Source organism: Gossypium hirsutum, chromosome A07 (assembly GCF_007990345.1).
Source record: "Gossypium hirsutum isolate 1008001.06 chromosome A07, Gossypium_hirsutum_v2.1, whole genome shotgun sequence".
NCBI lineage: Eukaryota > Viridiplantae > Streptophyta > Magnoliopsida > Malvales > Malvaceae > Gossypium > Gossypium hirsutum.
This window is the reverse complement of record NC_053430.1, coordinates 7,690,412-7,712,815: the sequence shown is the minus strand read 5'-3', so window position 1 is coordinate 7,712,815 and position 22,404 is coordinate 7,690,412. Positions and strand designations below refer to the sequence as shown.

The 22,404-nt window shown below is 32.3% G+C and overlaps 2 protein-coding genes across 4 annotated transcripts; one reads left to right on the top strand and one right to left on the bottom strand.

Annotated features, from left to right (window-relative positions):
- The first annotated feature begins 8,896 nt into the window (after positions 1-8,896).
- LOC107926687 (ASC1-like protein 1) lies at positions 8,897-13,324 on the top strand. Of its 3 annotated transcripts, XM_016857578.2 has the most exons (7): positions 8,907-9,303; positions 10,651-10,880; positions 10,987-11,142; positions 11,256-11,441; positions 11,691-11,872; positions 12,789-12,862; positions 13,104-13,324. In XM_016857578.2, exons 1-6 carry the CDS (start codon positions 8,965-8,967, stop codon positions 12,818-12,820), a joined length of 1,125 nt encoding a protein of 374 aa, XP_016713067.2. In that variant the 5' UTR covers positions 8,907-8,964; the 3' UTR covers positions 12,821-12,862; positions 13,104-13,324. The 3 variants fall into 3 exon arrangements, with proteins under 3 accessions (XP_016713066.2, XP_040973396.1, XP_016713067.2); XM_016857577.2 differs by lacking the exon at positions 13,104-13,324 and having other exon boundaries at positions 8,897-9,303; positions 12,789-12,973; XM_041117462.1 differs by lacking the exons at positions 12,789-12,862; positions 13,104-13,324 and having other exon boundaries at positions 8,903-9,303; positions 11,531-11,872.
- A 753-nt stretch (positions 13,325-14,077) lies between these two features.
- LOC107926689 (serine/threonine-protein kinase 16) lies at positions 14,078-17,299 on the bottom strand. Its single transcript, XM_016857579.2, has 6 exons — positions 16,821-17,299; positions 16,008-16,150; positions 15,658-15,801; positions 15,194-15,379; positions 14,878-15,002; positions 14,078-14,555 (listed from the first exon to the last, which is right to left on the bottom strand). Exons 1-6 carry the CDS (start codon positions 17,032-17,034, stop codon positions 14,330-14,332), a joined length of 1,038 nt encoding a protein of 345 aa, XP_016713068.1. The 5' UTR covers positions 17,035-17,299; the 3' UTR covers positions 14,078-14,329.
- Between the last annotated feature and the right edge of the window lie 5,105 nt (positions 17,300-22,404).

Sequence of the window (22,404 nt, the reverse complement as noted above, 5' to 3'; positions counted from 1 at the left end):
GCCTCGTAACCCTATTCCGGTGACGGATACAGGTTAGGGGTGTTACATACCGTGTTGGAATCATTGTACTAGGAGATGTGCGAGGTGACAAAACCAAATAAAGCCAAAATCGGAGGTTTCCTATCACTACGACAATTATGGGCTCGATTTTATTTTCTATTTTTATGTCCTCAAGTGAGCCACCCATATAATTCTCACTCATAACGGGGTAAAATTTATATTAGATTTTACAATTATTATATAGATTTAAAATATAATTTTATGCTAAAAATTTATTTAATTAGGTGGAACCATTCGGCGAGTTATGTTAAAATACCTACCGCTCTTGAAGATATACGGCTTCTATTAGACTAACAGTCGGAAGCACATGTAAGTATTAAATGAAATATATATACATAACATAGTCATTTCGTATTTAGTATTTAGTATTATATATATAACTAATATTTTTATCACATTCATATAGTTTCAATGGACACCATATGAGGATCCGGCAATTCAGACAGTAATTTTGGATGAATTCTTTCAAAATCCAAACATTTGGCATATTAAGGTCCCATTGGTCAACTATGCTACTGTCGAGATACACTAGACATATAGAGTGTTATGGCAATTAAGATTCTGACAACTAATTCCCGTGACACCTGAGGTGCTCGATAATGAGCATAAAATTGACTTACAGCAATCGAATATGTATTGGCCGGTATTCTTCTTAGAATATATTAAAATTATTGGTATGATCATATACCTACTCGTGAATCGATCATCGTTCTAAATTTAGCGTGCGTGCTAGATTACATGCCATGGTTTAGGATCCATGGCAAGCCATATTTGCTCTCGGAAGAGTAGATGCATTGGCAAATCCGTGTTCAAAAGGAACGACGAGGCCCTTTAAATCTAAGGAGAAGGGATGAAAGGACGTGCCCATCAACAACGCTTACATAATCACCAGGCCCAACGCCTCAAATGACGACCCTCACACCACAGCCTCTTCAAATTATGTCAGGTTCATATCTTAGCCCTTATATGTATCCTAACCCTTATATGTTTCCTTTTCCTAGTCCTATGCCAGTTTGGAATACATGGCCTGATGCATCTCCTTTCCCGATGACTCTAACTCAACCGACGATATATAGGTCATCGTCGTAGAAAGGATCGCACGAGGCACTGTCGGGGAGCTCATCTCATTTCCAATCCCCATCGCCTTATGAGATTCAAACACCTCCGCCGTGGGTGATACAAATGCATTTGTATTCTTTATTCTATCAAGGCAGGTCATCCTCCCAACACCCACAACCCCCCCCGGAAACTGAACCAAGAAGGAATCTAGCATGTAACAGTCGACCAGCCCCATATGGCACTGATTCTGACTGGCACATGCATTGATTTTTTAATATATTTGTACAAACTATTTTTTATTGTTTCATTTAATAAAATAAAAGTTGTTTTGAATATTTTAATAGTAAATTTGTACCATACATAAAGGTACCATCAATTTGTACCAATAGCTTGCAGTACACAAATACGTCCCGATATTACTTAAAGCTCTAGAGCAGATGCTTGAACGCTTGAACACTTCTTCTTTCTCATCTGAACCCCTTCATCGTCTTTAGGTTCGGTAAGAACAGGATTCGGTTTAGAAAATAATACAACTTTTGTACCATCGGGGCCGGGCTCTCGAGGTGGATCCACATAGGACTCATCATCCAACCCACCACCATCTGTAACGTACGAGGTCCCCTCACCGATGGACGTCATAGGGAGTACATCATCCCTTCTTGTGGACATTTTGTAACGTCCCCAATTAGATGTGGATTGCCAACCACTAGAAGTTAATGTCATTTTCCAGTACGTATTTCCAGCATCAAACATCGACCCACTGAGGTGCATATCCCATCCACTAACAGAGTATTATGTAGGAGTTGTGTATTCCATACTGCTACCAAACACGGGCGTTTCGTGTTCTATCTCCCACTAACGAAGTGTCGGGCAAGGGTCGTGTATTCCTCTCGAATAGTAGTAGATGTTGAAGTCGCAAATACTTCATTTGGCAATGAAAATTGTACATATAACTCAAGATAGGGTAATCCACTAGCGAGATGAGTCTGCACTATTGCCTCCAAGCTACGACCACATTTGATATCAAATTAGTCATATCTAACAGGATCAATCGAAACATAAAATCGATACTTAATAGACGAAACTCTCATTAGCGTCATTCCGAAGATTTTGCATCTAATTCTTTTATGAAGTTCTGTTAAATCTATATTCTGGTTAAAAACTAGTTACGCTGTGTTCTTCGATAAAAAAATAATGTCGTTCTCGGTGTCACGGACCTCACCATCATAGTAAATAACAGCACTAATACGTTCACTCATCTTCAATTTCTATTCTGGTTAGCCTTTCTAATTTTTCTTGCTGTAACTTATGTTACATGAGAATGAAATTTGGCTCATTTATAGCCTAAGGCCAAGCACGAACTACTATAGAAAAAGAGCGCCTATGTGGAAGCTTTTTTCAGTAATTTTACTGACAGTGCATCCTGCTTGAAGCGATTTTGACACTATTTTTTCCAAACTATCTTCTCAAAACTATTTTTTCAATAACTACTATAAAAAAAAGTGTTCACGTGAGAGCTTTTTTCAGTAATTTTGCTGACAGTGCATCTGCTTGAAGCATTTTTTACACTATTTTTTCAAAACCGCCTTCTCAAAATTATTTTTTCAAGAACTACTGTAGAAAAAGAGCGTCCACGTGGGAGCTTTTTTCAGTAATTTTACTGACAGTGCATCCTGCTTGAAGCGTTTTTGACACTATTTTTTCAGAACCATCTTCTCAAAATTATTTTTTAAGAACTACTGTAGAAAAAGAGCATCCACGTAGGAGCTTTTTTCAGTACTTATACTGACAGTGCATCCTGCTTGAAGCGTTTTTAACATTATCTTTTTAGAATCATCTTCTCAAAATTAATTTTTTAGAAACTACTGTAGAAAAAAAAACAAAACCCTTCTTGTCAATATAATTTTTTCAAGACTTAACCCTAAACCTTTTTACAAAAACCCTAAAAGCTAAACACAAAATTATTTATTTAAAAACCTAAACCCTAATTTATTTAATTTTCTTAAAAATTTTAAATCCTAATTTAATTAATTTACTTAAAAACCTTAAAACCTAATTTAATTAATTTTTAAAAAAAATCTACACCCTGATTTATTTTTTAAAACTCTTAAACCCTAAAATAAAATCCTAAATTATTTTAACAAACCATTAATCCTAAAATCCTTAAACCCATAAACCCTAGGCAATAAACATGCAAATAGCTCTAACCTTAGAAAAACACGGGTTAAAACACATCCCTTAGGGAGCTTTTCCCATGTCAGCAAAACGCGTCCATGTCAACGCGTTTTTTGCTTACATGGAAAAATCGTTCCCTCAAAAACGCGTTTTGCAGGAATTTTCCCTTAAAACACTCTTACGTGGATGCGTTTTAGTGTTTTCAACCCAATCCAGTAAACAATGAAAAAGGTGGCCCATTTCCATAAATAAAGTAGGAAATGGGCTTTTATTGGTAAAATGGTCTTATAGCTTTACCTTTATGTGAACTATTGAAAAAATATATATCTTTATAACAATATCAATTATGATGTGAGTATGGTCACATCATGTAACTTGACAAGAACGATTCGAGATTGACCTAAACTCGAAGAGTCCAAATGTAAGAAGAAATCGTTCAAAACTCATGCAATGTTTGTCTGTGGGCTTTTTGAGGTCAAATCTTCCATCTCATTTTACTTATAATTCTACATCTTTTATTAATTTTTATTTAGTATGAGTAGTTAATATGTGTCTTAAGTATTTTTAATGCTATTAGCTTTTAATTAAGTTAGTTGTTAGTTTTAATTACGTGTTAAATACATCTTGAGAACTAGTTATGAATTAATGTCTTGCATTATTTATCTGCATCTTTAAATTGCATTATATGTTTTACATTTAATTATGTCATGCATTATGTAAATCATTTGTTTATTTAGTTTGCATATTCATTAAACCTTACATTTAAGCATCTTGTTTGTTCATTTAGTTAAAGCATGAGTTAGTTTCATAAGTGTGTGATAGTTTCATAAGTGTGTGAAGTGTGTTTGTTTTGGCTATTACTTTTTATGCATAAGTTATAGTATGCTAATTTTCATTATAAATAAGATATTTTAAGTTGAATAAGAATATAAAAAGCTGTCAATGCTCAATAACTAATTAATTGTCTTGTACGTGGCTATTCATATGGATCAAGAATGACTCTTCAAGTCTTTTTCGGTTTCAAGCACTTAAAGTTCATTATGGTGGCTGTTCAAATAGACCAAGAGTGGCATTTCAACTTCTTATCAGTTTTGGTGCACTTAAAGCTCAATCATTATAATACCCTAACCCATATCCGTCACCGAAATAGGGTTACAGAGCATTACTAGCAATTTCAAAACAATTACAGATAATTCAGATCAATTACTATTCATTTTTCCAAGATTATTCATAACGTCCCTTAAATGGATTCTCGAGGCATAATATGAGTATTAAAATCGATTCGGGACTAAATCAAGGGCTGAAAGAATTTTTCACGAAATTTTAAAAATTTTTCAAGATACAGGGCTCACACTTCCGTGTAGCCCAAGGGACACGCTCGTGTGACCCTAGGACACGCCCATGCTACAAGCCATACAAAATTATGTAGCTCTCTGTCTTGTGCCACACGCCCGTGTGCTAGGCCGTGTTGTTAATTAAAATTTTCAAAATTAGGTGCAGGTTTCACACGGCCAAGACACACACCCGTGTTCTAGGTCGTGTAGCATGCACAGCTGAGACACACGCCCGTGTCTCTGCCCGCGTGCTCAATTATGAGCATTCTGTTTCTCAAATTTAAGGTGCAGGGGATACACGGCCAGATTACACGCCCACGTGTATGGCCGTGCGTCACACACGGCCATGTCTCCACCCGTGTAGACGAAAATAGGCCATTTCAAGGCCACTTGTCTCACCCTTTCCACAAACAACCTGCACACAATACTTTCACATACCAATATAATCCAACCAAGCCACCAATTCAAGCCAAAATATGTATAAAATATGTTATATCATCCCATACACATCAATATCTAATACATACAAACACATCTAAGTCTCATAATCTCAATTCAAACTACTTCATTATCAAACCAAACCTATACATGCCATATAAACCAAAAATGTATAACAATATCTACCCGAGTAATCTGGATAGTGTGAGTTGATGTGTTGATCCGATCCTCTGAATACACGTTAATCTACAAGAACATTAAACACACAAAGGTAAGCTTATAGAAACTTCGTAAGTTCATAGGCCTAAAATATAAATCTTACCAAACCATTTATAATTAGACATTAAATAGAGCATATTATTAACATTGCTTGCCAACCACAACTTTAATCGATTAATTCACTTATTTGAGCTCAATATCAATAATAACTTAAGTTCTTCTACAATACTTTCATATAAAACTTACCAATTATTGCCAATCAAAGAACGACTTACAGATTTGAGTATATCATAAACAGAAGCCTGAAGGCTACACTAAAACACATAAGTGTTAAACTGAAACCCATAAGGGTTGAACGAAAGCTCATAGGAGTTGAACGGAAACCCATAAGGGTTAAACTGAAGCTCAAAAGAGCTGAACTGAAACCCAATTAGGGTTAAACTGAAACTCATAAGAGTTAACTGAAGCTCATGAGAGCTAAACTGAAAGCAAACACTGAATTTCGCAACAAATGCTGAATCTCGGTTTACTTGGGTAATTTTTCGTCAATTTTTCCTTTACTCAATCTCGCGTTCTATTAATTTGAACTTTTGATCTAAATTTTCATATTTTTATAATAATTGCAATTTAATAATAAACATATGAGGTAATACATTATATCATTTATAAATTAACAAATAATCATGAGAACTCAACCATATGAACTTACCTGGGGTAATATGCAAAAGTTGTAAAAAATTCAGGGACTAATCAGCTATTTTCTCTTTTCCACGACTTTCTTTGAGCTCTTGGTCTAATATAAAATTTTTCGGTCATTAGAATCTAATTCAATTCTAATTCACTTCACAATTTATGTCCTTTAATTTTTAAAATTACACTTTTACCTCAAATTTTATATTTTTTACAATTTAGTCCCTAATCAATTAACCCATCAATTGAACTAATTTTTCACAATTAACACATTATTCCATAATTCTAAACTACTACACAACATTTTGTATTCGAAATTTTAGCACAAAACCCTAATTCTTAACTTTTTCACAATTAGGTCCTAAAAATCAATTTCTATTGAAATCACTTAATAAAATCATCACATAACAAAATTAAAGCTTCAAATCCATGTTTATTCATCATAAAATTTCGGCACTTATCCATGGAAACTTTCAAAATCACTCATAAAATCAAAAACTAATGAATTCAATAGTTAGACCTAATTGTAAAAGTATCAAAATCACAAAAATTACAAGAAATAACCAAGAATTGAACTTACTTGTAGCAAGAATATGAAAAAAACAGCTTAGAGGGACTCTTTAATGGCTGTTTTTTGGTGGAGAAACATGAAGAAATGTCTAGATTTTCAATTTGGTCATTAGTTTTATTTTTAATTCTAACCAAATTATCATTTTGCCCTTAGTTTACACCAAATTTTCTCTATTTCTTCTTTCCACACGCCGTCCAGCCATTGCCCATGTGTCTAATTCCCTATTTGATCCTCCTTTAATTACCACTTATGCTATTTAATCATTATTCCTTAATTGACTAGTTTTGCACCTTTTTCACTTTAGTCCTTTTTGATTAATTAACTATCAAAACGTTAAAATTTTCTAACCAAACTTTAATATTAATTCACTAACACTCCATAAATGTTTATAAAAATATTTATGGCTCGATTTATGAAATTGAGGTCTCGTTTCCTTGTTTTCAACTCAATTTACCTAATAAATTCTTTTAATTCACAAATTTCACTAATTCAAAAATACTTCTAAAATCTCACTTAAATAATAAATATTAAATTATTGAATTTTAAAACTCACTCATCGGATTTAGTAATCTCGAATCACTATTTTCGACAATACTGAAAATTAGGCTGTTACAATCATGGTGTCAATAAAAGAGATGAATACACAAGCATTAAGGCATTTGGTTTTAAAGGAGATGAAAGGACTACAAAACAACACAATTAAGGAACATTAAGCCTTCATCAAAGTGAAGAGACATGACTTTTCAACTACACATGAATCAAGTGAAAAGACATGACTCTTTGGTTGCCCACTATGAGTTATAATTGAAATTAAATGTTTATTTTAATAGCTAGTTGAATGCTTGAAAAGCCCTTTATAGAAATTCTAAAAGTCATTTTGGAGGTCTATAAATTTCGGCCTAAGTTACTTATGTAAGGTTAGACCATAATGAATGAATATACATTTTGTGAGATTTTTCTCTTAAGTTCTTAATAACATACGAACTGAACTTATTAAGGCTTATTGCTTGTGGCGTTCTTCTTTCTTTTCTATACCTTCTGTTCTTGTTTCTTTCATAAACAACGGGTTGGGGTCTATTCGAATTTAATTTCTTGTTTTCAATTGTTTGTCGTATAGAAAACGGGTCACGTTCTATAACGTTGTTTCTTTTCTCGTACAAGCCTTTATTTTCAATATTCTTATTTTATTTCTTTCGAGTGACTTGTAATTTCTAAATCTAAGTTAATTTGTGATACAAATTTGGGCAAAAATCATATTAGTTTATTAGTGTATATATAAACATTAGACCAAATTCAAATATAACCAGGGGTGAAACCATAAATTTTTTTAGGGGATGATATTAAATTGTAATTTTTACGATAGTAAAAATACAATTTCACCATTTTAATAGTATGCATCTTTATAATTTTTAAAAGATAGAAATCAAATTTTTATATTTTTAAGAGAAGTTAAAATGTAATTTTACCTTTATTAATTTAAAATTTTAAAAATTTTAAAAAGATTAAATGGAAAATTTTTCATTTTAAGGATGGCGGGGTCTTTGCCAGCCCCCTAATTTCACCCTTGAATATGGCTCGATAACTTATTTATAGGATTGCTTAATAATTTTATTTTTAATAGATTATTGTGAATCGATGAATGAAAAAATTTATATAATAAATATATTTATAAAAAAGTTTGATGCAAAAAATAAATGATGTTTTAGTTAAAATGATAAATTTGAGATGTTGAAAACTATAGTATTTTATGTTCAAATGCTGTTAAGCGCGTATTTTTTTTTTTGAGATTTTATATAAGAATAATAATATTTCTTACTTTGTAAATGTAATGAATTTTTGATAATTTCACAATTAAGTTAGTATCACCCATCAATCAAGTCAATCAAATATATCTTTATACTTATAAATATATTATATTTGAAACAGTGAAACTCCAAAAAGAATAATAGAATAAATGTTAAAATATAGCATAAGTTTCTGTACTTTCGTTTTCAAAAATTTAATCTAATTAAAATTTCAAGCCCAATTAGTACACTATTAATTTTTTTTTGTTAAATTCATATCTTTACAATATTATTTCTTAATTACATAGCTATTAAATGAATATTTTTTTATTTCAAAATCTGAAAATAATAAATTTAACAATAAATTTAATAGTATTGATGGTTGGATCTAAATTTTGAAATATGAAAAAAATTCCTGAAAATGAAAGTATAAGAAACTAAGGTATTTATGGCATATTTTAAACTAGAATAAAATGAATATCTAAAACAATTTTTTATTTGGAATATTTAATTAATAATACACATTTATATTTATTTATTTAAAAACTAAATAATATATCCAACCCATACCTTCTGCAATTTGCAGCCTGCCAGTCGAAATTTCTATTCTCTGTGGGTCAATCAATCTTCACTGATGCATTATTTTTTAATTAAATTTTACTTTTCTTTTTCAGAAGTAGGAAGCAAACATGATATCGATTTCATAAAATTAAAGTTGAAAATGGCTGTCTCTCTCAATCTCAACCACAGCTCATTTCACCCCATTTGCCAAAATAAAAAATATTCTTTTCAGTTTATCCCTCTTTCTCTTTCAATTTTCTTCGAAAATAAACAAATGGGTCTTTTTGGTTTGCTTAGTTCCATCAACTGGGACTCTGAGTTTTACCCACAGCTCACTGATTTCGTTTACCTCCCTTTCTTTGCTCTTTTCTTCCTTTTTGTCAGGCTTTTCCTAGACAAATTTATCTTTGAGGTATTTCAACTTTTTTTTTTATTTTTCATGTTTTCTTTAACTGTCATCGTTGATCATTTGTAGTTTATGGTGGAATTGCTTTCCATGGAAGAAAAGAACTTGAGTTGACTTTTGGGGGGTTTGACTGTGCTATAGGATTCTTTTTTGTTTGAGTGAATTAGGGTCTTAGGCCATTTTTGGTGCCAACTGATTGTAGTTTGATAATATATGTTTGGCACTTTCCTTAGACTTTGAGCTCTCTGTTAAGAGTCCCATCTTGTGTAGTTCATGTGTGGATTTTCTCGGCTTTATTCGGGTTCGGGTTAGTTGGGTAGTTAATTAATAGTAGAATTATATAATTTAGTGCTTGTAATTATGGATTCTTATTGGAATTGTTAGTTAGTTGTTAACTGGTTGTAGAATTATTTATTTTAGTGCTTGTAATTATTGGTTCTGATTGTAATTGCTAGTTAAGTTAATTAGTTGTAGAGTTATTCAATTTCGTGCTTGTAATTATTGATTCTGATTGGAATTGTCGATTTAAGTTGTAACTTTGAATATATTTCTCTATGTGTGTGTTTGTTTGATGTATAAAAAGAACACTGTTTAGATAATATTGGTTAAAATGACTCTATAACTCTTAACTTTGAGTTGAAACTTAACTTTTGGGAAATCGGGTTTGAACCATAAACTGCAATGATGTTCATAATGTTCTTAGTAGTTCATAAATAATAGAGATTAATGAATGTCCAAAACTTTTACAATCATATTGGGTTTTTCTTATTTTTTTTGTACTTAATAGAAATCACAATTCTGCACATTTCTCAACTTAATAATTTTCTTTTCTAGTTTTAATGGACTTGGAATGACAATCTTTGATTAATTTTTTCAGTTCTGTTCAACTCATGTTCAAAATCAGTTTGATTTTGTTTAATTGTTTCACCTATTTCTTGTAACGGAGTTAGCTTTCTGGGGTTTTAAGTGATAAGCATTGTTTTCCGAATGCTAACATGAAAATTTGATTATAAGAACAAACTTGTCTGTTTCCATATGATCATTAACATTATGGTCTGAACTGCCTTGTTCCAAAGTCCATTCGCCATTCAATTGAAAATGATCGGCAAGGATGATTGCTGTGATACTTAAAAGCATCTAGGCCACATCTAGGAACCTTTTCTGTAATCGGTTTGCTTATGTTTGAATGGTTTTAACAATATCATGAAAGAGTAACAAAATATTACTGGTTCCTGGTAAAAATTATTGAAACCTACATTTGTGAATGATGGTTCTACATCTTATCTTTTGCTATTTACCTTTTCTTTTTCTAAAGTTTGGTTGATGTTAAGTAGCTGTTAATATTTGGTGCAGAATTTAGCTAGGAGACTGGTCCTTGGTAAAGGCCACACCTTACATGATGTTCAGAAGCATGATAACAGGAAGAAACTCAATAAATTCAAAGAGTCAGCATGGAAATGTATCTATTTTTTTTCCTCAGAGTTATTATCTATATATGTTGCCTACGGTGAGCCTTGGCTTACCAATAGCAGGTACTTTTGGGAAGGGCCTGGAAAACAGGTTTGGCCTGATCAAAAAATTAAGTAAGCTCACAAACTCGTGTATAAATCATTTTCTACAAAATCATGTAGTACTAACTTTTGATATTTGACATGTGAGGCTTATGATTTGCTTGTTTTTTATGCTAAGATTGAAGTTAAAAGCATATTACACATATGCTGGCGGGTTCTATATATACGCCCTATTTGCTTTGATTTTTTGGGAGACAAGACGTTCAGACTTTTTGGTGACCATGGTTCACCACATAGCAACTATAATTCTCATTGTTCTATCTTACGTATGCAGGTATTTCTGAGTTGAGTTTATTTATGATTGCTTATCAAGGATTAATCAAATTTCGGCTTAAGTAAATATTCCATCCTTTTTGCCTTTTAACAATTTCATTCTGCCTCTTGCAGGTTTGCTCGTGTAGGTATAGTTACTTTAGCCCTTCATGAAGGGAGTGATGTGTTCCTAGAAACTGCAAAGATGTCAAAATATAGTGGCTTGGAATGGCTTGCTAGTGTTGCATTTGTTCTTTTTGCTCTCTCTTGGACCATTCTACGCGTGTCGTTATTTCCATTCTGGATAATCCGGAGTACAACGTGAGCCTTTGTCTCAGCTTATCTGAAGCTTTTTAAATATTTTTGGGTTTATCTCTGTATTTGGTGCCTTAGTTTATAACATCCTACAGAAAACGTTTAATGATTTGCTTGGTGTGCCGATAATGGAGACCTTTCACTGTCATTGGAAAAGTCCCTAGTTCATCCTCTTCCATATTTAATGTTTTGCTTTCTTTGGTAGGAGGTTAATCCCTTGCTTTTTTATTTCCTTTTCGAATTTACTTTTGACAGCTATGAAGTTCTTTTAACATTGGATAAGGAGAAGCACATGGTGGATGGATCTATATACTACTATTTGTTTAATACTCTTCTTTTCTGCTTGCTTGTTGTTCATATTTATTGGTGGATCTTGATGATACGAGTGATTATGAGACAAGTCAAATCCGGCGGACAGGTTGATGATGTTCGATCAGGTATGAACCTTCTAGCAATGCTTCTAAACTGCCGGTAGGCTTAGAAACACAATTTTAGGTAAAGAAAGAAAATTTAATGAGAATGCACAACTTTTTCTTTCTTTAGCATCGTTAGGGGAAAGGAATAGATATCCAACATCAAGAATAAGGGAAAATGATTTTTAAAGTCTTAAGTAACCTTTTTCTAGGCACATATTTATAGATTCAAATATGTCAGAGGTCCGTGTACTCTTCACAGACAGAATTTAGTCCATGTACTTTTTTTTTCATGAATTTAGTCATCAGCTTTTCAGATTTCAAAATTTAGGTCTAATTTTTAACACTGTAACTTTTTTTTTGTTTGTTTAATTTGTTGGTTGACATTTTGAAATAAAAAAAAATTCACTTTGTAGTAATGTAACTAAAAAAATGGGTTGTAATGAACTCGAATTTAACAAAAACATTTTAACAGTGTTAACAGTTGGACTTGTTTTGAAATCTGAAAAGTAGGACTAAATTCTTAGAAATAAAAGTATAAGGACTAAATTCCAAATTTATGAAGAGTACAAAGACTTATATGGCATATTTTAACCGTATTTATATGTTCAAACTTAATAGGTTAGGGTTATTGTTGTTGGAAAATTGTATGTATTTATATGTTCAAACTTGATAAAAGGTAGAGTTCACCCAAGAAGAGACCGAAGTTTATCTTCGATGGCATGAGATTTGAGAAAAGGGATAATTATTCTGCTGATATTATAAAGCCATTTAAGCAGCTCGTTTTGTTTATATTCCTAGTGAAGTTTGTTTTGGTTGATGAATTAGGACAAGGACATTTATTACATTATCTTATGTTGGAATTCCTTAAATTAAGCAGATTTTCTACCTTAGTTCTAGGAATTTCCTTGTACTAACTGAATGTCCTGGTGTTCTGCAGATTCTGAAGGCGAGGATGAACATGAGGATTGAATATGAAAGCGTGCAAACCACTATATTTACTTGTTCCCCAAGGTATTTAGGAAATCATAATTTTCAATACAAATGTAATTTTCTTTCAATTCTACATATTTCCTATTATTGATGAAATTAATGCAGTGTTGTACCTTTCCTTTTTCTCTTTCATTTTTTTTCCTCGTACACACAAAAGGTGACGAAAGGCATGGTCATCTTTTTATTTATTCATTTATTTCTAGTTGTAAGTTGAATATATGTTCAATCTTGAGGGTTGATGTTGTTTATCCATACTTCTTAGGCGAAGAAAGTATATTGGACTTTACCTTCCATTGTCATCCTAGTTTGAGCTCTCACCATGCCGTAAGTTGCTCGATTCCTTTTCTTTATACATATCTCTTCTTTTGGGGCGTACAAAGAAAAAGGTATTGTAAATTCTAGGATTCTAACTTCAAATTTGCTTGATGCCACCTTTATAAGAATATTCCATGAATCAACTGAGTTAAACCCTGAATTCTTCTATTTGCTTCTGTTGCTGAGATTTGGCATCGTATCATTTTGTTTCTATTGACCTTTCTTGGAGAATACTGGAAGGTCTTCATTTGGTTACTTTGGTGTCTTGGATTGTTGTACTAATGGTTCCGTAGAGTGTTTAAAAAGCACCAAGGCTAGCCAATGGCAGGGCTCAAACTTTTAATCTAGCTAGTTAGATGAATCCATGAATCTTGACGAAAAAATGGGTGAAAGTACCAAGGAGGCCTTTGTATTAAAAGTTAGAATGTCCTTTTACCCTAAAAAATGTTATTTTCATGTCGTATAAGAGGGTATTTCATAACTTATATACTCCCCATTGTCTTCATCAGTCTTTGTTTTCCACTTCTTTCCATGTTCTGGGTAAGTTATTATAGTTTTTGTTTTCCACTTCTTTCCGTGTGCTGGGTAAGTTCCTGTGTCTGTTTTACTATCCATGAAAACCTTTCGAAATTCAGGACTGCATCTTCCAAAACAACCCGTATCTTAAGATTCGAATCTAAATTCTCTCTTTGAAATCATCCCAAAATCAAATTACCTGATTGTCTTAACAAATATATGTTTATGGCAGCATCTCCGTTGAAGCTTGATTATACATTAGAGCATAATATGAAAATATAATCTTTTAACATATATAGAATCAATGTACACGTATCGGATATTCACTCGATATTGCAGAACTAAATGACTAATAGCTTAAAAATTCAGAAAAACACTGGTATATCTGAAACATTAAACTAAATGGAAAACACAAATTATTGAGGTTTTTCTATCAAATCGAATCATGAATGTAGAAATCTGGACGTCAATAAATTACAGAACATGACGTTATATAGTTATCGACACAACTAAGACATCTAAGTCCAAACCATGTAACATTACTAAAGAACTGCTATTGCTTTGATAAACGCTTTTCACTTCCGGAAGTATTTCAATGGACTTAACTTGTATGCATTAATGGCTGGAATGCTCTAATCTTCGCACCCCTATATGGTATCACTGTGAAAACTTTGAGATCAACTTGTCTACATGAATTATGATATCATCTAGCTGTGGGCGAACAGCAGCCTGAGGCTGAAGCATCCATGTCACAAACTGGTGAAGAGCTTCCGGATATGGTGGTTTAGGTCCAGCTGGCCACTTGATCTGTGCATTTATAATGGCCAATTGTAGGCTTCCTCCGGATTCTCCAAGTGCGTACTCAAACGGAGATACCCCATACCTACAACAAATGGCAATTAATAACATAATAACTACATAATGCAAACGGTTTATGGTTTCTTTAGCTTGTTTCTGGATAGCATTTACATTACATCCAAGATGCAGAGAGACACGCATGTAACTCTGAAAAATGATTTCATTCCAATACTTTAGGAAGGAAAAGATGAAACTTCAAAAAAAAGGGAGAGTTCGATAAACAAATCACAACTTCATGTGATTATAAAATGAAAGTTGGAGGACTGTGAAATTACAGAACCAAAAAAAGGAAGAGTTTGTAAAATGAAAGCAAACATTGTAGAAGTGCATTTATAAGTGTTACTTACATTATTGCATATAAAGTGCATCCCAACGACCAAATATCAGTTCTCTCATCAATATCAGCATCGCTTGGGCAATCCCACAACTCAGGAGCTCGGAAAGGTGCTGAACAATGCTCAGATGCCCATTCCTACATATGAAACCAAAATCCACCATCAGTATTGTAGAAAAGGCACTGAGCTGATATACAGAGAAAGTGTCTTAAAATATTCTATTCAAACTCAGGCAACGTAAGCAACACAATTGGAAGTGCTATATGTGATAGGAGAGTGTAGTGTAAAAAGACTTGGAATTGAAGAAAAATAAAGAAGAAATAAGTACCTGAAGCTGGAGTGCCTCAGAACGAGAGCGGATTTGTTTCCTTGCAGGACGAGCACTACCGAAATCCATCAATATAGCAAGTGGTGCTTGCCCTTTTCTTCGGGTTAAAATAACATTTCCTGGCTTGACATCATTATGTGCATATGGAGGAACAAGACCATGCATATGTTTCAGCCCTGCACACAGCTGCAGATATAATTTGGTCCGGTTAAAATGCTTACAATTATTTCTAATCAGTTATAACATCCATAAATCCGAAAAATACAAAAAAGGAAGTCAAGAGGGGATCCTAAAACATTAAATGAGCAAATATTATAACATTGAAGCTAGATGGTAAAGTCTAAGCAAAATCCATGAGATACATTTGATTACTTGTATCGCATAGTTACCAATTTTTTTTGAGAAATATTATAACATGAGGAATGGGATTGCATAGTTCAAAACAATAAGATAGTTTTACTCACCTGCCGAAATATTTGAAGAACATCTGAGGTAGAAAAGAATTCCTTTTTAGCTTTCATAGCATTGGAATTGTCCAGTAATGTTCCATCCAAATGAACAGGAAATAACAAATATGCTTCATGATTCCATGATCCTTCTTGTGTAGGCTAGCCAATGAAATGAAATTGTTTTAGACAAACACAATTTTGCATTAAAAGTCCTTCAAAAGAAGAAGAAATGAGCCATCAAACGAAACACAAGAGCATCTCGAAAATTGTTCCCATTTTAAGTTTTACACCAACCTTAAAGGTAAATGAGCTGATAAATTCAAAAACGTTTAGGACATAAGAGAATAAGGTATCTGAATAATTACCTTAATGGCAATAATAGCATGATCAAGAAGTGAAAGCAGATTAGGGTGACTAAACAAGGATGAAACACGGATCTCCTCACGAACCAATTCCAACTGCTCATTATTCTGAACGAGAACTTTTTTCATTGCATAAGTTCCATCATCTACAAATGCAACCCAAATTTAAGATGTAAATCCAGATTAAAGATGCATAAATCAGAACCCGTTAGGCAAGCAGTCAAACTGTCATAGACCAAAGACAAGATTCGCTATGAAGTATGAAATTCTATGTCCAAGGCCTTCGTTTTTTACAACATAACTGAGATCAAAGATTAAAGTGATATCCATAATTTGAGGTCTATAACTCCAACAAGAGTTTGATAATCACATAAAGTTCCACCTACTTACCTATATGAATTCAATTTTATGAGATAATCATACTACTATTGTGGCAAAGAAGAAAAAAGAGCACACTTTTAGAGATCCAAGGCTAAATAATAAGCCGAAATAAAATAACCCCACACAATTTACCATAAATCTTCATATGAAATACCAAAGCTAGCTTCAATTTTCCTTAGGCAAGAGCATTCAGTAGCAGTAAGTTCACAAAAACTCGATTAATTTACAACAAAAAGAATCACTTAAAACCCTCCAAACAAAAGTAAAAAAACAGAATCATTTAAGACCAAGAAGCGAAGGACCAAATTAAAAAAAAAACCCAAGATTTAGAAAGAACCAGATCATTGAAAAACCATTGAAATAGAGAAAAACCCAAATCATAAATTCCTCAGAAAAAAAAAAGATTAAAAAGATGAATTTTTTAAGGGGACGAACCGGAAAGATGAGAAGGGTCCTTGACTTTTTTGGCTAAGCCAACAGATGAAGCTGAAGAGGCGTCGGATATGACTTCCTTCACCAAATAGACATAAGCGAATCCACCTTCACCCAACTGCCTCACGATCCTGAACCTGTTGTCATTGATCCAAACGTCCCCTCCACCATTTACGGCGTCGTATAAAGCATTCAACCCTGAAAATGAACACCCCATTGTTCTTTTCTTTTCTATCTTCAACTAAAAAAGAAAAAAAAATTCCTTTTAGATCTTCAAGCTATCATTTTTGTTATTTGAGTTTAGTCAGGTTTTGAAGCATTAAGAAGCTTCTTGTGTTTATTAAGAGACTAATTTTGTACTGGATCTGGGTTGAGTTTGACACTCCAAATTTTCATTCTTCCACTCCGCTGTTTGTGTTGCGATTGGCTACTGTCAGTTTGACTCGACTGCAGACATGAAAAATCTGGCTGCCACTTACTAACGCTGTTATTTTGAAATTACATTTGAGTCCTTGTACCTTGTGGTGATTTTAGAGTATATCTGATTTAATCCGATCCGTCCATTTGGCTGGCTAAGTAGAGAGACACATAAGATGAAAAAGCTTTTATTTGGCTCTTAGGCCTAAAAAAAATTGGATATATATATTTTTGTTAATTACTCAATGTATTTTGTAAAAAGTTGTAGATTTAGTCTTTGTATTGATAAATTTTAGTACTATATTTTTTAACTTTTTTAGTTAAATTCAATTATTAGTCTTGTACTATGTGTACAGTTAGTCCGTAGATTTAGTCTTTGTATTGGTAAATTTGTCCTGTACTTTTTTTGGTTAAATTCAATTATTAGTCTGGTACTATGTGTACAATTAGCCCATTGCCTCTAATCGGATCCTTCTAAGTCCTCATATTTTTTATATTTTAAAATTTCAGTATTAATACAAATGACAATTAATAGTATCTATTAATTAAATTTTTAGTAAGTAATATGAAAATAATAAACTGACACGACATTATATTGACGCATCAAATTTTAGAAATAATAGAATTTTACTTGATAAATTTAACAATTAATATTTAGTGCAGACTAAAATTTAAAAAATATAAAAATTAAGAAAAAATAAAAATATAAAGATTAAATTCATAACCTTTACTTAAAAAAAAAGAGTAATAACAAAATTTAATCTTTTCAGTGCAACCTGGTTATATACATGGTATTTAAAGATTTGGGTTTAAGGTCATACCATTGAAAGGTAAGACGTATCACACACAATTGTATTTGTCGACTGAAGTCCCATTCCATTCAGCCATACCCTCAAACATCTTACCATATAAACTTTCATGTCACAAAATTATATAATATACAAATTCTTCATACCCACGTAAATGCCATGCTATCACACAGACTTCATTTATGTATACAAGATAATCCTAAAACTTAAAATTGCATATAATTATAGCAAGTTAATATGACCGTAATTCGATGCAGAATTTACCTGTTTGTAGAATAAAGATTCAATACATTAAGCATATCTCTATACTTAATAGTGTTCATATGATTTCTAAATTACCTCAAATTTAGCTTTAAAAACAAATCAATATTGTAAATGGCCAATTTGCCCGGGCCCACTAGAAACCAAAATATATACAAAATAAGTAAATAAAAAAAAATTAAATTAAACTAAACCAATACAACAGTCCAGTTTTATAACAAACCTAAACCCAGCTACATAACCCAAGCCCAATAACTAAACTTAGACCCAAATTTAAAACCTGACCCAAACTTACAAGGCTCGATAGGCCCAGAACATTAAAACTTCAGAAACCCTAGCAGTTCCCACTCTCGCGCCGCAGCCAAGCCTCAGCCCTGGCCTCCGTACCCTCCAGCAGCCACACACACGCGTCTCCGTACGCCAGCCCAGCCCCGTACCCGAGCGCCAACGCACCTGTACCTGCGAAGAAATGGACAAACCACAGCAGCAAATACATACAAAAAAAAAAACGACAGCAGAGTAGCAAATGGAAAGGAATGAAAATTGTATTTTTATTATTCTTTCTTTTCGGCTATAAAGACCTCAAAAATCAGTGTATTTTGGTGACGAATGCAATATATACACGCATATTACACACTCAAACGCCACATAAACACAGAAATACACATACAAAAACAAAAGCAATAGAAAACAATCGATTCTTAAAGGTGATTTTCCAACTGAAATCTCGGAGGCGTTCCTTTTTTTTCGGCTTGATATTTTGTTTATTTGTTGTTTTTTACTCTAAGGCATGAATAAAAAAGGGAAAAGAGGGAGTTTATCTTGAAAGCACGCCGTGGATCTCCTCTTGCTTAGTTAATATCGAAGTTAAGAGGAGATTGAAAGGCTGAAAGGTGTTCTCTCCAGTCTAAATCTGTTGACTGCTGCTAGGGGAAGGAGAATTGGCAGTTTCAAAGGGGATTTAGGGTTTGGAAAAGAAGAAAATGGATGGGGGTTCGGCTGAACGGGGTGTTTTGTTGGGGATTTTAAGGGAGTAAGAAACGGCACCGTTTAGACCAATGATAATGGTCTCAAACGACACTGTCTAGGCCACCCCCTTTATGCCCGATCCGCGCGCCTTTGCGGTGAAGGGTTATTTTCCATATCAGTCCCTCCCTTTCGCGCCGTATTCAAATCAGCCCGTATTCTTGTTTTGTTTTTTATTAATTTAGCCCTGTGATTTACACTCGTTTGCAAATGGATCCGCGCTTAAACGCAGCATTTGGGATTTGGTATATTGCCAGTTTTAGTCCCTATCTGTTTTCGTGCATTGATTATTGGTCCTTTTATTGTTATTGTTTTATTTTCGAATTGTCCCTGCTGTTTTAGTTTAATTCCAGTTAAGTTTTCTTTATTTTTTTTGTAGCCTTTTATTCTTGACTATTTATTCGTGCATTTTAAATAACTTTGGTGATTGTTACTATATTATTGTAAATTTGTTTTTGTAATGTCATCTTCACGCTTTGTATATTTCATAAAAGTTTTTTATATACATTAATATATATATATACATATATATATGTACATATGTACTTCGTATCAAAGTTGGTTTTATTTCATATATATATATATTAGTATCAACCTTATATTATTTTTATACATGTGATTCCTTAAATTATTTTCTTCTTGTATTTTATTATATAATCCTACAAAATACATCTTTTAAATTATTATTATATATGTATATATATTCGTCGATACCTATATTTGATCTATATATTATTAAACCCATATATTTTAATATATATTTTTGTTATTCAAACATGCTTTGTATATATGTTTTACATAAAATTTGAGTTATTTTATATCCATATTTACATGCATTATTAAACTTACATTTTATATACATAGTTTCCTTTGTACATAAGCACACTTTTAAGTCCATCATAATTTTTAATAAAATTAATTCAATTTTGAGTACGTTTCTATGGTATTTTTTTTAAAAGCAATCATTTTTAGTTTATTTATATGCATAAATATATATATATTATGATAAAATCAATCCATTTTTTTTATATTTTAATTCCATGTTATTTTTATATATAATTTCTTCAAAATTCACTCACACGTGTATATGTACATATAGCTACATGCTTTATACCCATTATCCTTTCACATCTTATGTATTATATAGATTATTCTTATTGTAGGGATATTACCAACTTTAAATAAATTTTTTATGGCTAAATATCTAGTATTTTGGTTGATCCAAATGTTTTTGAAACACCTATTAAATTTTTATTTTTTGTATGTATATACTCTTAATTTTTCTTTTATAAGTTATTTCAAACTCTAGCATATATTATTTGATTATTAGTCCATCATTTTTTTAGTCCATTATTTTTGTATCTTGTTGATCCTATATCTTTTGATATCTCATGTGTTAATTATCTTCCTGATATTTCTTGTATATTTGCTACATCATGCTTGCTCATTTTTATATGTTACCACATCAATTATTCTCCATGTGTTATTGTAATCGAGTTACTCTTTTTAGATTAGCCCTACTTAATTATTAGTTTATTAGTGGATCATATCTCATACATATCCATTATCCCATATCATCATTTTTCACTTGGTTTGCGAAATGTGGTTTTTTTTATAAAATTCAAATCTTTATGATTAATTTATCTGGTTTCAAAACGCATTAATACGTTTTAAGCTAGTTTTATAACTATTCATTTAAAAATTCTTTAAAACGAAGACGAGATTTGATATTTGGCAATTTGCGGAATCGTGCCCTAACGTGTTGGGTTGCAATTTCGCGTTTGCTCAAAATAATCGAATATCCCTTCAAAATTTCACTTATGTCTTCTAAAAATCCTTTAAAACGAGGGCGATGTTCGATATTTGACAATTCGCGGAATCGTGCCCTAACGTGTTGGGTTGCAATTTCTCGTTTGCTCAAAGTAATTGAAGATCCCTTTAGAGTTTCATCCATATCTTTTAAAAATTCTTTAAACAAAGGCGATGTTCGATATTGGGTAATTCACGGAATCGTGCCCTATCGTGCTGGGTTGCAATTTCTCGTTTGTTCAAAATAATCGAAGGTCCCTTTTGAATTTCACTCATGTTTTCTAAAAACTCTTCAAAACAAAGGAAATATTCGATGTTTGGCAATTTAGGGAAACGTTTGGCAATTCAGGGAAATGTGCCCTATCGTGCTAGGTTGTGATTTCCTGTTTGTCCAAAATGATCGAAGATTCCTTTAGAATTTCACTCATACTTTCTAAATTCTAAAATAAGGCAATTTCTGATATCTAGAAATTCGAGGAGTCGTGCCCTACTGTGTTGGGTTTCGATTTTCTCGTTGGACTAAATAATTGGGCATCCTTTTGCGGTTTTCAAAGTATAAATTTTTGGAAGTCAAAATTTGTCATGTTTTCGAGGGCATAAAGGATCATGTCCTATCGTGCTGGATGTGGCACTATATTCCTCTTAAGCAAGAGAATTTTGATAACCAACTCGGGTTATTCAAATATTATCAAAAGGGACCACATTTCAAAAATATTTTTAAATCTTAGACATAAGGACAGTATTTAATCGATTTGGTACCAATTTTGGGCGTAGTGAGGGTGCTAATCCTTCCTCATGCGTAACCGATTCCCGAACCTGTTTTCTCAAAAATTCATAGACCAAAATTGTTGTTTTAGTAAACCAAAAATGCTTTATTAAAATAACCTCATTCTTAGGTGATCCGATCACACCAAAACAAAAGGATCGGTGGCAACTCCATATTTCTATTTTTCAAAAGTCGATTTCCCTAATTTTTTTATTGAATTTAAATTTTTTAAATAAAAAGATAGTTTCGACAAATATATAACATGTATTTATTGGTTATAAAAATTTACAATTATTTCAGAATGTGTATAACGTTCAAAAATAAACGAAACATCTTAACATAACTCTTATAATTATTGCAATATATTTTTTCAACTTAGACATATAATATCAAATCGTTACATTAATTACACATATAATATTCTTTTACTAGTATCTTGTTTAATAACATTATCCATTTGTACTCGATTAATATTCTTTTATCTTATACCATTATTCTA

What these genes read in the sequence shown, in the direction of transcription:
- LOC107926689 (XM_016857579.2), bottom strand. Translation starts at nt 17,034, where the DNA reads ATGGGGTGTTCATTTTCAGGGTTGAATGCTTTATACGACGCCGTAAAT. An exon ending in GGACCCTTCTCATCTTTCCG is followed by an intron (nt 16,151 to 16,820) that starts GTTCGTCCCCTT and finishes TTGCATTTGTAG; the next exon opens with ATGATGGAACTTATGCAATG. An exon ending in ATGCTATTATTGCCATTAAG is followed by an intron (nt 15,802 to 16,007) that starts GTAATTATTCAG and finishes TTCATTGGCTAG; the next exon opens with CCTACACAAGAAGGATCATG.
- LOC107926687 (XM_016857578.2), top strand. Translation starts at nt 8,965, where the DNA reads ATGCATTATTTTTTAATTAAATTTTACTTTTCTTTTTCAGAAGTAGGA. An exon ending in TAGACAAATTTATCTTTGAG is followed by an intron (nt 9,304 to 10,650) that starts GTATTTCAACTT and finishes TATTTGGTGCAG; the next exon opens with AATTTAGCTAGGAGACTGGT. An exon ending in GGTTGATGATGTTCGATCAG is followed by an intron (nt 11,873 to 12,788) that starts GTATGAACCTTC and finishes GGTGTTCTGCAG; the next exon opens with ATTCTGAAGGCGAGGATGAA.